The sequence below is a fragment of the Pinus tabuliformis genome, chromosome 4_1, assembly GCF_031772625.1.
Source record: "Pinus tabuliformis cultivar Carrire ecotype Pingquan chromosome 4_1, CPIR1, whole genome shotgun sequence".
Classification (NCBI taxonomy): domain Eukaryota; kingdom Viridiplantae; phylum Streptophyta; class Pinopsida; order Pinales; family Pinaceae; genus Pinus; species Pinus tabuliformis.
In genome coordinates, this window is record NC_142303.1 from 884,631,124 (window position 1) to 884,646,806 (window position 15,683).

The window sequence follows — 15,683 nt, forward strand, 5'->3', positions numbered from 1 at the left end:
CAGGATTTCAGGATTGGAGGGATTGCAATGTTTCCATTGGATTTTATCATGTACTAGGGTATGGAACTTGTATTTAATCAAGAGAACCAAGCCCTTTATGCAGGGGAAACTCTCAATAATCAAGATCATGTAGGCTACTAGGGTATAAAACGTGTATTTAATCAAGAGCACTAAGGTCGTTCGACTATGTAGGAGGAGACTCCCAATACAACAATGGTCCTTCTAAAGAATGGGATGTGGATGCTGAAAATCTTGATTTGGATCTCTCTCTTGCAGCCTTATAGTCTTTATTGTACTTGCAACCTCATATATTAATATAAATAAAGGCTGATTTTGAGATTTGGATATATAATAAAGGTTGCTTTTGGATATTCCGATATTTTTATTTTCGTTATGTGATCATTCATGAGTAAATGTGATGTAAATTAAATCTTAATGTTTAAGTGTAATAAATTATAATGTATCATTTATGCTTTATGATTGCACATATATATATATATATATATATATTTAAATATTTTCAATATATATATATATATAGATATATATATATATATATATATATCTATATATATATATTCGCGTTTCCCCGTTTCCAAAATTTGGGGAGGTCGCGTTTCATATCGCTTCCCGTTTCGGAAACTCGCACCCATTTCCCCGTTTTGTGCAACTTAGGTCATGTCCCTCGGCCTTGCTGGTCCACCTGAGCCTACATGACTCACAATTAAGTTAAATTTATTTGCTTGGTTCTAAGCCCACTCCATTGGGTCAAAACCCCCAGACATGGGTACTTTGCTCAACAAACTCCTTTTTGTGGGTTTTATCCACTCCGAAATACCTTCCGAGCTACCCAAATTTCAACATTTTATATCTATGATACAGGAAATTAATATTATCATTCTTTTACAATTGGGATTATTTTAGAATAGCCAAACTAGTTACAATGTTGCCTTATACTGGCACTACGTGGTAGAAGATTCTTTGCATGGAGAACAGCATTAGTGCATGAGATCTGGGTAATGCATTTTGTTCCTGGGATATCTATATTTTCATTTTTTGAAGGCCACATAAATATATATGGCACATCAAAAAATACAACAGAGAATGAACTAGGTAGAAGATGTGTAGTGTAGAAGTTTGAAGATCCCATTTGCTGAAGCTTTGATCAAACTCTTTTGTAGACATGTGTCTCCACACTTAAGAGATTCGAAAGGCACTGGGATCAAGGAACTGAACTAACAGTAAGATTTTGGAGTGGACATAGACCAAATTTGCAAGCTCATGCTAGAGGTAATAATCAATTGCAAATTGGGAGAAGGCAGAGCTTACTTTCACTATAGGAGTGATTAGGATGTTTGGGTATGGTGTTATAAGATGGAGACCTTCCAGTAATTGGCTATTTCAGTGAAATGAAAACCCAGACATGATCATTTCCTTGGAATAGAAGGTAATGCCAAATTGTAAATCTAACCTGAGTTAGGTTGATTTTTATTTAGTTATTGTTTCCTAAAATAGATAAAGCTTAGAAACACCTATTGTACCTCGCATATTTGGAACAGAAAATTGGGCTAGGGATTGAATAGGTTGACATTTATAGGATAAAATTTATTATCTTCTCCTGGTAGAGTCAGCTATTTTTTGGGGGCAACTAATGCTTTTATAGTGCATTTTCCCTGTTTTTTGGCTGCATTTAAAGTCTATTCTGCAGTTTAGTTACATACTGTTCTTTGGGCATAGTTTGTGAAATATATTTCTGTATTATTGTTGGTACTTTGAATCGCTGTATCAGCTGAAGCTGATTCTTGTCACTTCTGCAGGCACTTCTTGAATGCGAAGGGGAGGCTTTGGATTTAAGTGGAGATGTTGGTGCTGTGGGTCGTTTGGTTGTGTCTAAAACACCAACAGACGATTGTGAGATTTTATTGGATCTCAAAGGTGAGATTGTTCTCAAGTATAGTTATTGATATTTTTTAACATGGAATTTGATGTAGCATTCTTCATTTGGTGTGAACGGAACATGAGATTCGATTCAATGCAAATTTGATATTATTGCAATAATCCATATTGATCCCTGTTGTATTGTTAGTTTTTATTTAGAATGGTCATTGTGTGAGACATTGTTCTTCTTAGAATTGGAAAGTGGCTTTGTCCATGTGGATAGATAAAATTAAGAAAATTTTATAATGTCCAACAATTGGCCACAAAGTAGGTTAGTGGGATAAAAGTACAACAATACATAGTGGAAGTGCGAAAGCAATCTCTATGACTACTCTATTGAATCCATAAGAAGAGCTAAATAGATAGGTAATATAAATAATAGTGTAGATACAAATCATATTGAGCATAAATTGCAGATGTCAAGGCTTGATGAACTAGAAGTAAAATGAGGGGAGGGAGAGAAGAAGAGTAGCGCTTCCCATTAAAGGGGCTGATGCGCTACGTGATAGTGTTGTTTGGAGAATGTTGAGGGGAAAGAGGGTCTGACTGCGTAATCTCAGGAGGAGCTCTAAGCGGAAGAGGTTCATCACCACTAACATCCAAGATTTGGTGGAGGGGAGGAGAGAATCTTTGAATGGAAGGCTTGCTGTTTCAATGACATTGGAGAGGAGTGCTTTGTATAGAGAGAGTCTGATTTTTGGAATTCATAGAGTTGGTTTGTGTGTTGGGACTACTAGGATCTCAAAACGGGAGCTCCTCAAGAGTCGCTTCAATGCTAGTTGACTCATTGTGGGGGGGTCTAGACAAAAGTATGAGGTTTCATTGATCTATTGTTTGGACTCTAAAATTATTTGGGCCTTTACCTATCATTTGCTGCTAGCAGTGGATATGACAATGAGGAAGGAGGAGGTGATCTTCTTAATGAGATCTACTTAGGGAGGTCCATGTAGGTTACATGACTTGTGTCCCAAAGAGCTAAGCATGCTTGCTTTGGGGATAGAAAAGGAAGGAGAGGGAGCCTTCCAAGTCTCTATAGAGGTAGTGAAATTGTGTGCCCATCTTAGAATAGAACGGACCAATGTTGCAAGAACCTCCCCCTGTTAGGAAATGTAACTAGGTTCAGTCTTCATAATTGTTATTATACCCATGTCATTATATATTTTATGTAAAAGATCAAAAGTAGAAAAAGAAATATTATTTTTCAAGCATGCGTTTCATGCTCAAGTCAACTTGTCATCTAGGTCAAGCATGTTCTTCATGCATCTAGGGTTTATTGAGTTAAAATAATATTTATCACAAGTCAAAATATTGTCTTAGAGTCAAGTCACATTTGGAATTTGAAAAGAAAATGGAAAAATAAATTTATTTGACTCAAAAATGTAATTTCTGTGCCCACAAGACCAAGTCAGCCCTGCCTCATCAAGTCCGGCCCTGGAAGGGGTAATTAGACCCCCTTGATGTATATAAATTGAGACAGTTTGACCTCATTTGAAGCATTACAGAAGCAAGTTCGATCCCCAAGAAAAGAGGAGCAAAATTCAAGAGGAGCAAGAAAGCAAGAGAGAGAAAGAAGAAGAAAATCGAAGTTTGTGCCCTAAAATTTGCCCTAGATCTCTCACACGTGTGAAATTCTGAAGTTACTGCAAAGGCCGAAGTTATAGCTTCACTGCAGGTCTGAAATTTTGAAGTTGGGGGCCAAAATTCTGAAGCTAGGGGCCGAAATTCTAAAGTTGGAGCTGTTTTGGAAAGTTTTGACTTGAGTTGACTTTGACTTGTTGGAAGAGCTTGGGAGTGCTTGGGAGGAGGGCTTACTTGGGTCTTGGATTCCTCATTTGATCTAATTCTATAACAAGAGAAGAAATTTCCGGGTTTTCCCCTTGGAGGGGTTTTTCCCTGGCTTAGAGTCTACATCTTGTGTTCATTATCTATTTGTGATCTTCATAGTTTATGGTTTTGGTAATTGTTTGATGAACAAAATGTTAGAAAATGCAATATGGCAACTTATTAATTCAGATTTTCATTTACCTTAATAATTGCTTGTGAACTTTATTTATCTTATGTTTTCTTTATTAGATCTTCTTCATCAAACAATTATCAAGAGAAAAATAGTAAAGGCAATGTGTTGAGAAATCCAATATGGAGGCAAGTTAATTGATTTCTCTTATTATGACATTATTTTGTGATGTTTCATTATTAGTTTTCTTCTTTTGATTTATCTAGTTATTATCGTCAAGACTAATGCCAATCAATAAATAGAGGAGGGCACGAGATGTAGGCATGTAACTAGGGAAAATCCCCTACATAGGAGAAAACCTAGTCAAGAATTCTTCCTTTAGTAGATTCAAAACAAAATTGAGATGATGAAGGCCCTCATAACCTAGACTAAAGACTACATCCATCCATCAAGTCAACCTTAACACATCATGCTTTAGTTTTGTGGTATCTCAATTATGCTTCAGTGCCGTGAGGGTTCCAAACAAGCTTCGATACTTTAGTTCTGTGATATTCCAAATGTGCTTCAGTCTTATAATGGTAGTACTCATATGGTGACATAATAAACTTCAGTCTTGTAGAATTACACATATGATCATACAGTCTTTCAATGAACTTCGGTACTGTAATGATAACACTCATTGTCCTGCAATACAGTCATGCCTCGGTCTTGTGGTGGTAGCCCAAGTTTCAGTCCTCAGTGCTATGGTGATAGCCCAAGTTTCGGTCTTGTGGTGGCAGCCTAGACTTCAGTTTGTGGTGGTGGTAGCCCTAAAATATTTCGGCTTGCACTGACACTTCAACTTCTTGAAACTTTGAGTTATTCTTCACTGTAACTTCACTGAATTCCCTCACTGAGATTCACTGAATTCTTCTTTGAAATTTTCGAACTTATATCTCTGCAATTTGAGCGAAGTCCACATGCCTATATATAGTTGTTTCCCATAGTGAAATAAGCCGACTTGATCTTTTTGTGAGGCCGACTTCTGGAGGATTTGTTTGGAGGCCGACTTTGCAAGGTGACTTGATGGAGGAGTCTTTTAACAAAATAAATTTGACTTTGACTTAAATAAAAATCCTAAAAGCCTACAATGGAGGCTTGACCTATGACAATTGACCCAAGCATGAAACCCATGCTTTAACAAGTCAATTTAATTAATAATAAAATTTCTTTTGCTTTCTTTTGATAAATATATTTCATTTTGACTCAAGTACAATTATGAAGACCGAACCTAGTTACATTCTTCAACACAATGGACACAAAAATTAGGCTCCAAGCCACCGCAAAATTCCTCCAAGGGAAAGCCCATAAATTCTCCACTTATTATAGAATTTGCTTCAAATGAGACAACAAAGTCCCAAACCCTAGACCAAGTCCTCCTCTAAGTACCTAGTCAACCCTCCAAGAGGCCCTTCTAGTTAGGTCAGATCAGACAAAGCTTAATCCTGCTTCAGTCAGCTTCTAGCTTCAACTTTGACCCCTAGCTTCGACATTGCAACTTTTTCTTGCAACTTCAATCTTGTAGCTCCTGCAAAAACCCTAATTTCGACAGAAGACAACTCTTCAAGAGATACTCCTTTGAGCAAGATAATGTCTCCAAAGGTTAATGAAGTCAAAATAGAATACTCGCTTTTCTGGCGACTTGATCTTGCAACTTCATTTCCTGTAATTCGGACCTGCAATCTCGACCTTTATTTGAAGTTGCAGAAACCCTAGATTTCGCACATGTGAGAGAGATATAGCCCAAAAACAAACTTTTCTTCTTCGTCATGGATTCTTCTTGCCTTCTAGGCCTTTTCTCTTCCTTTATTCTAGCTCCTAGCTTCAAATCGAACTTCTTCTTGAGAGATTGAACTTGTGTGAATGAATGTCTCAAATGAGGTCGAAGACTCGAAACTGCTTCTATTTATAGCCTTACCAAGGGGTTGAATTCCTTCCTTTAGCCTGACTTGTAGCTGCCAAGGCCGACTTGTACTTTGGAGGCTTCCAAGATTTTCTAGACTCGAAATAAATTCTTTTACAAGGTACATTTTGCCCGGTGTTGAAATTTGTAACTAGGTCTGGTCTTCATAAATGTACTTGAGATGTACTTATCAAAGAATGAAGAAAATATTAGTATTATTATTATTATGACTTATTAAAGCATGTGTTTCATGCTTGGGTCATCATGTTTTTGGTCAAAGTCCCCATTGAGGACTTCTAGAATTTATTTTGAGTCATTGGAGTCATTGTACGTTAAAAGAGACCCTTCTTGAGCTTTCGAATCATGTAAAAAGAATTATTTTTGAGTCAAAAATGAATTTAGTCTCCTCCACACCAAGTCGGAAGATCAAGTCGGCCTCAAGACAAGCAATTCGACCTCCCTGGAAGGCTATAAATACAAGGAGTTCGAATTTATTTGGAGCATCTCACTATCTCTCACATAGTTCGATCTCTGAAGCTACAAGCTGGAAGCTGGGAAAAGTGCGAAGGTGAAGAAGGAGGCTAAAAGGAGTGCGAGTTTGGTCAAGAAGGAAGGGAATGACAAAATCGAAGTTTTGGTATCTCTCTCTCTCGTGTGGGCTAGTTTAGGAGATCAAAGTCTCCTTGTCAAAGTCGAAGTTGTTGCTGATGCCGGAAGCTGCCAAGTCGAAGCTATTGCTAATGCCAAAAACTGCCAAGTCAAAGTTGCTAGGGTCAAAGTGCTGCTGCTACTAGGTCGAAGGTTGGATCGAAGAAGGAGAGGCTGGCTTGGTGTGGAGGAGGTCTTTGTCTAGGTTGAAGAGTCTCAAGGAAAACTATTGAAGGAAGAGGTTTTGACTGGGTTTCCCCCTAGATAGGGGTTTTGCCTTGACAAGGTGCCTACATCTTGTGTCTTGTGTTTTTGTTAGGAACTCTTAGGGGCTCTATTCCTTGCATATCCTTCTACTATCCCTCAAGCTTGGAAGGAGCCCTTACAAACTTCCAAAAGATGAGTATCTTATTACCTTTTCATTTTTAGTTTTCCTTACTTATCTAAGTTTGTTTGCATTAAATACTAATCACATTTATATTCATATTTTCCTTGTTTAGGAAAGACTTGTTGAATACTTGAGAAACATGAAAGAAGACTTCAATCCTACACCTCTCGACGAGAGGAATCCAAGAAAAATATCAGCTGCCATAAATAAGATGACCCACATGGAGTTTGGCCCTAGTTGCCAATTTTAACATACACACTCTCTCTCTCGTGTGGGCTAGTTTAGGAGATTGAAGTCTCCTTGTCAAAGTTGAAGTCGCTGCTGATGCCGGAAGCGACCAAGTTGAAGCTGCTGCTGATGCCGGAAGCTGGCAAGTCGAAATTGCTAGGGTCGAAGTGCTGCTGCTACTAGGTTGAAGGTTGGATCGAAGAAGGAGAGGCTGGCTTGGTGTGGAGGAGGTCTTTGTCTAGGTTGAAGAGTCTCAGGGAAAACTATTGACGGAAGAGATTTTGACTACGTTTTCCCCTAGATAAGGGTTTTTCCTTGGCAGTGTGCCTACATCTTGTGTCTTGTGTTTTTTTGATCTTCATGCACACATAATTTGGTAATTGCTTGATGAAAGATAATATAACCAGTGTTCTAGGGGGACTCCCCCCCCAGGGGTCTAGTTTCCTAGCTCCCCCACGCTCCGGGGACTTGGGGACAAGAAGGGGTTGTTTCCCCACGCTCCCAAGCAACAGGGTATGCAGGGGGACGTGCGAGGGGGTCATTTCCCTGTCCTGAGGAGTCGTTTTCGAAAAGGGGGACGAGGTCGAGGGGGGACGAGGGGGGATGAGGGGCCCGATTTAAAAAAAAAAACTTTTGTTTATAACTAAAATTTAAGTTAAATTTTAATATAACTAAGTTTTAATATAACTAAAATTTAACATTTGGCAGTGATACATATTACGTAGGGTTTCATTTATGGTTTTTTTATAAACTTAATTCATGTTGCCGCCCTCACACCATTCACTCCTCAGTCCACCATTCGTCGAGCAACAGTCCACCATCCGTCGAGCAGCAGTCCACCGTCTGTCGAGCAGCAGTCCATCGTTCGTCGCCATTTAGGTCCGCTTGTAAGTTGCTGGTCGCCATTCCGTTGGAGCCTGGAGCCTGGAACACAAGCAAGGAAAGCCATCGTTGTTGCAACTGCAGAAGCAAGGAAACACCTGAATGCTGAACCGTGCTTGAATGCTGAACCCTGGAACACGCTGAAGTTCTGAATGCTCATTGCTGCCTCTTTGGTAAGTACCCGCGCTGCTGTTTATAAATTTTTTCCATTTTTTTTGTAATTCTCAGTCCTGTAGCTGCGTTTTTTATTTTTTTTCATTTGTTTTTAAAAAACTTCACTGTGTTTCTAAAAAAAATTAGAAACTTGACTGTTTTTTTCATTTTTTTTTTGTAAATTTTAATCTTTAAAAATTTTTTAGACCCATGTTTTGAGTCTTGACTGTGTTTTAGTTTTTTAGGCTGCATTTTTTATTTTTATTTTTATTTTTATTTTAGTTTTGACTGTGTTTTAAAAAAATAAATTGAAACTTCACTATTTTTTTCATTTTTTTGTAAATTTTAATTTTTTAAAAATTTTTAGAACTTTTGACTGTGTATTAATTTTAAAAAATTCAGTGTTCAATGTGTGCACTGTAGCTACTAGCCTTGTGTATTAGTTAGCCTGTGTAATGTTTCTTATTTTCATTATAGGTTGCAACCTACATTTTCATTTGTCATTCAACTTACAAAGTTACAACTTACGACTATGAGTCAGAGTCAGACTTCTTTTGGGAACAGTGAGAACAGTGACATCATCTGAAGAAGTTGAAAGCGGTCACAAGGGGGCAAGATACCAGAATAGGCATGGTGTAGATTCTGGAGGCCCACCAAGAGAACTGGAAAAATTTGCAAAGGGGACATTTAATTCTCTAAAATCACTTCTAGTCTATGCAACCAGACTGCCGAAAAAGAATCCAAAAGTTGGTGGTGGCTCACGTGATTGGGTCTGCAATATTTGTGGGCATCACTTTGTTGGCAACTATACCAGGGTGAAGCAACACTTTTTGGCTATTACAGGTAAAGGAGTCAATATGTGTCCCTCAAAGAACCTGAATTCAGCTCAAAGAGAGCAACTTTGGAGGCTAGAAAGGGCAGCCACTGGAAAAGGATTGTTTTCTAGCAGACATGTTGATCCATCCACAAATATTCCTCTATCCAGTGCTTCATAAAAAAAGACAAAGGTTTCTATTGGTGCATCTCGTTCTTGTGCAATGGGTGGTACAATGTCTGGGATGTACACCATTCTAGATCGAGATGACACAGATGATGCAATTGGCAAATTTCTTTTTGCTAATAAAATTCCCTTCCATGTTGTTCGTTCTCCTTATTACAAGGAAATGGTCCAAGCAATTGCAAAAATAGGGCCTTCATATGCACCACCCGGAGAACATAAACTACGAACAACAATTTTAGATAGACAAATGGCCAAAATTAATTTGTAGAAAGAGAGAATGAGACAAACATGGTTGAGGTTTGGTTGCTCTATTGTTATGGATGGATGGACTGACATCCGAAATCGCCCACTAATCAACGTCATAGTGACATCTTCAAAAGGTCCATTCTTTCTTAAAGTTGTTGACTGTTCTGGAAAGCGCAAGGATGCATCTTTCCAATTTGAGCTTCTTCGAGAAGCTATAGAGGATGTTGGGCCTGATAGTGTGGTGCAGGTTGTGACAGATGCAACAACAGTTTGTAGATCAGCTGGGTTATTGATTCAAAACAGGTATCAACATATTTTTTGGACTCCTTGTTGTGTGCATGCATTCAATAATGCACTGAAGGGCATTGGCAAGATTTAGTGGATGTCAGACTTGGTGACAACGACAAGAGATGTGCAGATGTTTATTTGCAACTTGGCTATGTATAGGGCTCACACGAGGAAGGAATTCCTCAAGCTCACTGATACTAGATATGCTAGCTATTTTCTCTTATTGGAGAGGATGATAGAGGTACAAGCACCTGTACAATCCTTGGTTGTGAGTTTAGAGTGGGGAAGGTGGTCAGAATCAAAGACAGACATGGGGAAGAAGGTCAGGCTTCAGGTGTTGGACAATGATTGGTGGGCAGATTGTTCTTATTTGGTTTCATTCTTGGGCCCTATTGTGGAGGTCATTCATTACATTGATTCAGATGCTCCTAGTCTTGGAGAAATATATGAGACCTTTGATAGCATGTTGGGTCGTGTGAAGGTAGCCATTCAGCAAAGGGAGCCCTCATTAGAGTTCTATACTTCCCAGATTCGACCCACCATTCAACGTAGGTGGGATCGCATGAACACACCTTTGCACATGGCAGCATATGCATTAAACCCAAAATGGTATGTTGTGAGACCTGGGAGGGTGCCTCCTATTGATGATCTAGAGGTAAGAATGGCTTCCTAGATGCAATTGCAAAGATGTACAGTGAGGAGGAGCGGGTCAAGATTTCGAAGACAGTTTGTTCAGTTTGCATTTCTTAGTGGCCCCTTCAACACATGTGGTGCTTCGGCAGATTGCATAGATCTAGCCCAAGATGACCCGATTGGTTGGTGGAGGATGCATGGGGATGGTGCTCCATAGCTCAAAGATCTAGCTATGCGTTTGTTGTCTCAGATTGCTAGTTCCTCTGCAGCAGAGAGGAATTGGTCCACATATAGCTTCATCCACTCTATCAAGAGGAACAAGCTTACCTGTAAAAGAGCGAAGAAGTTAGTTGCTGTGCATAGTGCCCTACGTCTTGAGCATAGGAAAACACCTGAGTATTTGAAGGGACCAACAACACGATGGGATGTTGATCCAGAGGATGATGCATAGGTATACATGGAGGAGAGAGTTGATGAGAGACAGATGGGGTTGGTTGGTGTGCCACTTAGCATGTTTGAGAGTGCTAGTGATTCAGATTCAGATGGTGATATGGACCATATGGTTGATCTTGATTTATTCATTCAGCAGCTGGATGCAGAGACAAGCGGGGCGTTACCTTGAGGCTTGAGAAAAATTATGCTCGTTTATCTTTTGATATGTTGATGTTCTTATGTTATTCTGACTCTATAAAATTTTGACTCTTGATGTATGATGTATCAGACTTGACTTTTATAATTTTATGTCAATATTCATTGTTCAGTATTCAATGTTCATAGTAGGAAGTGGGACATCAATATGGTTTAAACTTTAATCATAATGTATGATGTATAATTATAAATTAGAATTATAAATTTATTATTATATGATATTAGGTAATGATATTCATATCAATGATCATGCTTTGCAACTTTTCAATTCAAACCCAATTGTCATAGTGGACTCAATTTATAAATTATATTTTATATTTATAAGTTTTTAAGACCGTGACGCCCCCCCATGTTTCCTAAAAATTGGTGGGGAGCTTTTGCATAGGCCGCTCCCGCGTATCCTCGCTCCCTCGCCCCCTCGTCCCGAAACCTTGGTGGAACATTGAATATAACAAATAAGTAAAAGAATCCAACATAATTCACAAGTAATTATCAAGAAAGAGAAATCTAACCCTAATCCTACTAGCATTGATTTCTCAACACTTGGAAGGGTCTTGTTGTCGCCTAAAATGTACACCTAAATGTGGGAAAAGTTTCCCAACACCACAAGGTATAATTTTAGAGGTGCAACACTCAGAGTAGGGGCTGTCACCTATTCACTCTGTTTAAGCTCTCTCTTAGACAAGCTAAGGGGGGTAGTCCCTAAAGATGATGATGGAAGGAGAACTTGTTGAAATAGCAAGCTCTAGTAGACTAAGTGCAAGGCAATTATTTCTCTATGTAACTCGAATTAATGATGAATTAGCAACTAAGATTATTATTGAGGAATGTGAATGTTGAAGATAGATTCAATTAAATCAATATAACACTTTAATAAAATAGAAAGTGAAAGACCAGTGCCTTAATAACAAATCTCAAACACAAATTATAATACTTGCACAAAAGGTATTCTCAAATTACAAGATAAACAATGCTGCAAGATAAGATGTTAGTACAAAGGAAGAAGAGATTATAGGCAACTAGAATTTGAGCAATAAGACTTGAGATAAAACTTGCAAGAAAATGAAAACTTATACTTTTAGATAGAAGATGCTTAACAATGATATAACATTTCAATATACAATAAGCATGAAATTGATAAGTACAAGTATGTAAAAAAAGCTTGCAAGGAAATATATTAGCTCACAATTCTAGCTACAATAACCAAATGAGAGATGAATGATGAATGCAAGATCTAACTATGTGATGTGCAAGGATCTTGGTTAAGTTTAATTAAGGTGCCTAATCTAAGTCATAAACTAGTCTTAAATAAGGTTGTAGAAAGAAGTGTTGGGGAAGGAGGCTAAGGTCTCATTAACGATACCTACCTAGGATTTCTAACAACCCAAGTGCCTCTGTCCCTACAAGGGACTCGGTCACAAGAGAACTGCAAGGTCACTTGTTTTAACCGTTGAGTAAGGGTCTAGCTCTTAAATTGAATATTGAAGAAGGTGATTCTAACTTTCTATACAACCAAGCTTATGCTTGGAGGTAGGTTTTAAATGCAAATCTAACTCTAAATTGCAAAATGCAATGTTTCAATGAGATACAATGGTGATAATATGCTTCAAAGAAAGTAAAATGCCAACATATTTGTAATTCAAAATGAGATAAATACTTCAAAGCACAAGATTGCCAGCCTATGGCAATGATCAATGAAGCAACTCAATATAACAATAGCAATGAAGATGAAACTTATATGTTAGAGAAATACTTCAAATGCCTTAGAATAATAGTGTTCTTAAGTTTATCCTTTACTTATTTAGACTGTGGAAACAATTAAAGATTATATGATGTAAGCACAAATGAGAAATGGCAAATGAGATTGCTAAAATGAAAGAGAAATTACTTTAGATCTAAAACAAAAAATGAAACTAAAACAAGAAAAGAGATATTTCGAATGCAATTCAGATCAAATCTGTTTAAATGGTGCAAGATAAAATGCAATGATTAGATCTAGGATGCAACTATCGTGCAACTAGCAAATGCAAGAGATTGTTGAGAAATCAATGCTAGTAGAATTAGGGTTAGATTTCTCTTTCTTGATAATTACTTGTGAATTATGTTGGCTTCTTTTTCTTATTTTTTATATTATCTTTTATGAAGCAATTACCAAGTTATGTGTGCATGAAGATCACAAAAACACAATACACAAGATGTAGGCACTCTACCAGGGCAAAACCCAATCAAAATCTCTTCCTTCAATAGTTTTTCTTGAGACTCTTCAACCTAGACACAAACCTCCTCCACACCAAGCCAACCTTTCCTTCTTCGATGCAACCTTCGACCTAGTAGCAACAACACTTCGACCCCAACAACTTTGACTTGGCAGCTTCTAGCATCAACAGGCAACAACAACATTTCGACCACAACAACTTCGACTTGGTAGCTTCTGGCATCAACAGGAAGCAACAACAACTTCGATTTTGATAAGGAGACTTCGATCTCCTAAATTAGCCCACACAAAAGAGAGAGGGAGATCCCAAAACTTTGATTTTGTCCTTCCGTTTCTTCTTGACCAAACTCGAACTCCTTTTAGCCTCCTTTCTTCACCTTCATACTTTTCCCAGCCTCCAGCTTCAGATATCGAACTATGTGTCAGAGAGTGACATGCTCCAAATGAATTCGAATTGCCTTGTATATATAGCCTTCCAATGAGGTCGAATTGCCTTCCTTGAGGCCACCTTGATCTTCTTGAGGTCGACTTGGTGTGGAGGTTACATAATTCATCTTTCACTAAAAAATAATTCTTTTTACATCATTCGAAAGCCCAATAAGGGTCTCTTAAAATATACAATGATTCTAATGACTCTTTATTAATCTTAGGAGTCCACAATGGGGACTTTGACTAATAAAATGATGACCCAAGCATGAAACACATGCTTTAATAAGTCATTGTAACAATAATAAAAATTCTTTTGACAAATACATTTTATGAAGATCGAACCTGGTTACAGTTTTCAATACTCCCTCTTAACTAGGTAGGTATTCATAAGGAAGATCTCAAATTATATTAACTATGAAGAGTTTAGGCACCGCAATGCCATGGACTAGATTCCTGACCAGGGAAATCTGTCCAAGGTCTCTCAATAGTTTAGGCACTGCAATGCCACAGACTAGATTCTTGACCAAGGCAATCTATCCGAGTGGGACTAAGATTGACTAAAGCTTTCAGCCTCTCTAGTTACCATTAAGATTACTTGCTAACCATCAACCTAGGGATCTAGGTGCATATCCGAGGTCAGAGTTGCATGACCAACGCCACCCTCCCTACTTTGGGAACTAGACATTAGCACATAGTGCGGGCAAGATGTCCTCCCGGGTAATGTGTCTCACACCCAAGACCTCAATAAATCTCTTCCAAACTTTTATCATCATCAACAAGATCAATAATATTAACTAAACCAAGCATGCTTCTAAGATATTCAAACTTCTTATTAGGAAGAAACCTTGTTAGTATATTAGTTACTTGATCGTTTGTCGGGGCATACTGTAGCTTCACGATCCCATCCTGCACCAAGTTCCTAATATAGTGGAACTTATTGTTGATATGCTTCGTCCTAGCATGAAACACATGATCTCCAGACATCTTGATACAACTTTGATTATCACAATTAATCATAGTAGGATCCACAGGCTTCCTGAACAAATATGTCAGAAGCTTCCTCAACCATACAACGTCCTTTCCTACTTCACATGCAACCACGTACTTGGCTTCAACACTATTCAAAGCAACGAGATCTTGTTTTCTACTTATCCATGAGATCATGGTAGATCCTAAACTAAAGCATCCACCGGTAGTGCTTCTTCCATCGGTCTCACTGCCACCCTAATCAGAATCTATGAAGCCAATCAACTTGACTTCCTTGCTATTGTACTTTAGGTAGTGATGTATCGTGCCACGAAGATATCTCAATATATGCTTGGAAACTATCCAGTGATCATGACGAGGCTCCAACTGAAATTGATTGAGGATGTTCACAACAAAGCATATATCCGGCCTAGTATTTACTAGATACATCAGAGAACCCACCAACTGACGATAGGAGGTAGGATCCATGAGACTTGAGTCAGAGCTCCTCAACTTCTTGAGATTGGTGATCATAGGAGTAGTCATGGGCTTGGAATCCATCATCTCAAATTTCTGCAATAACTTGATGATATACTTTCCTTGCCCCAAATATATCTCCCCAGGATTTTGCCATACTTCCAGAACTAGGTAATAGTGCATCAGTCTTAGATCCTTCATCTCAAATTCATTTGCCAACATCTTCTTGCATTCTTGTATTCTTCTCTACACACCTGCAATGAATAGATCATCCACATACAATAAAATAATGACTGGCTCATTATTCACAACCTTGATGTAGAGATTTGGATCAGCGAAACTTTTCACGAACCTAATTCTTAGAAGGTATGCATCCATTATTGCATACCATGCCCTAGGAGCTTGCTTCAAACCATATAGGGCCTTCTTGAGTCTACAAACATGAGTATCTTTGCCATTTACCTCAAAGCCTTCGGGTTGCTCAATGTATACTTCCTCATCGATGGTCCCATTCAGAAATGCTGCCTTCATGCCCATTTGATGGATATTTAATCCGATTCTAGTAGCCAATGAAACCAAAGATCTAATGGTAGTATACCTTGCAGTGGGTGCAAAGGTTTCTTCATAATCTATGCCTTCCTTTTGAGA

General features: G+C 38.2%; 1 protein-coding gene across 2 annotated transcripts in view; it reads left to right on the plus strand.

The window, feature by feature from the left end:
- BIN4 (double-stranded DNA binding protein) overlaps positions 1 to 15,683 on the plus strand; it is a 320,378-nt gene that overhangs the window by 100,432 nt on the left and 204,263 nt on the right. For both annotated transcript variants that reach the window (XM_089420488.1, XM_089420489.1), the window contains exon 6: positions 1,818 to 1,935. In XM_089420488.1, the coding sequence (XP_089276614.1) occupies positions 1,818 to 1,935 (118 nt within the window). The remainder of the gene's footprint in view (positions 1 to 1,817; positions 1,936 to 15,683) is intronic.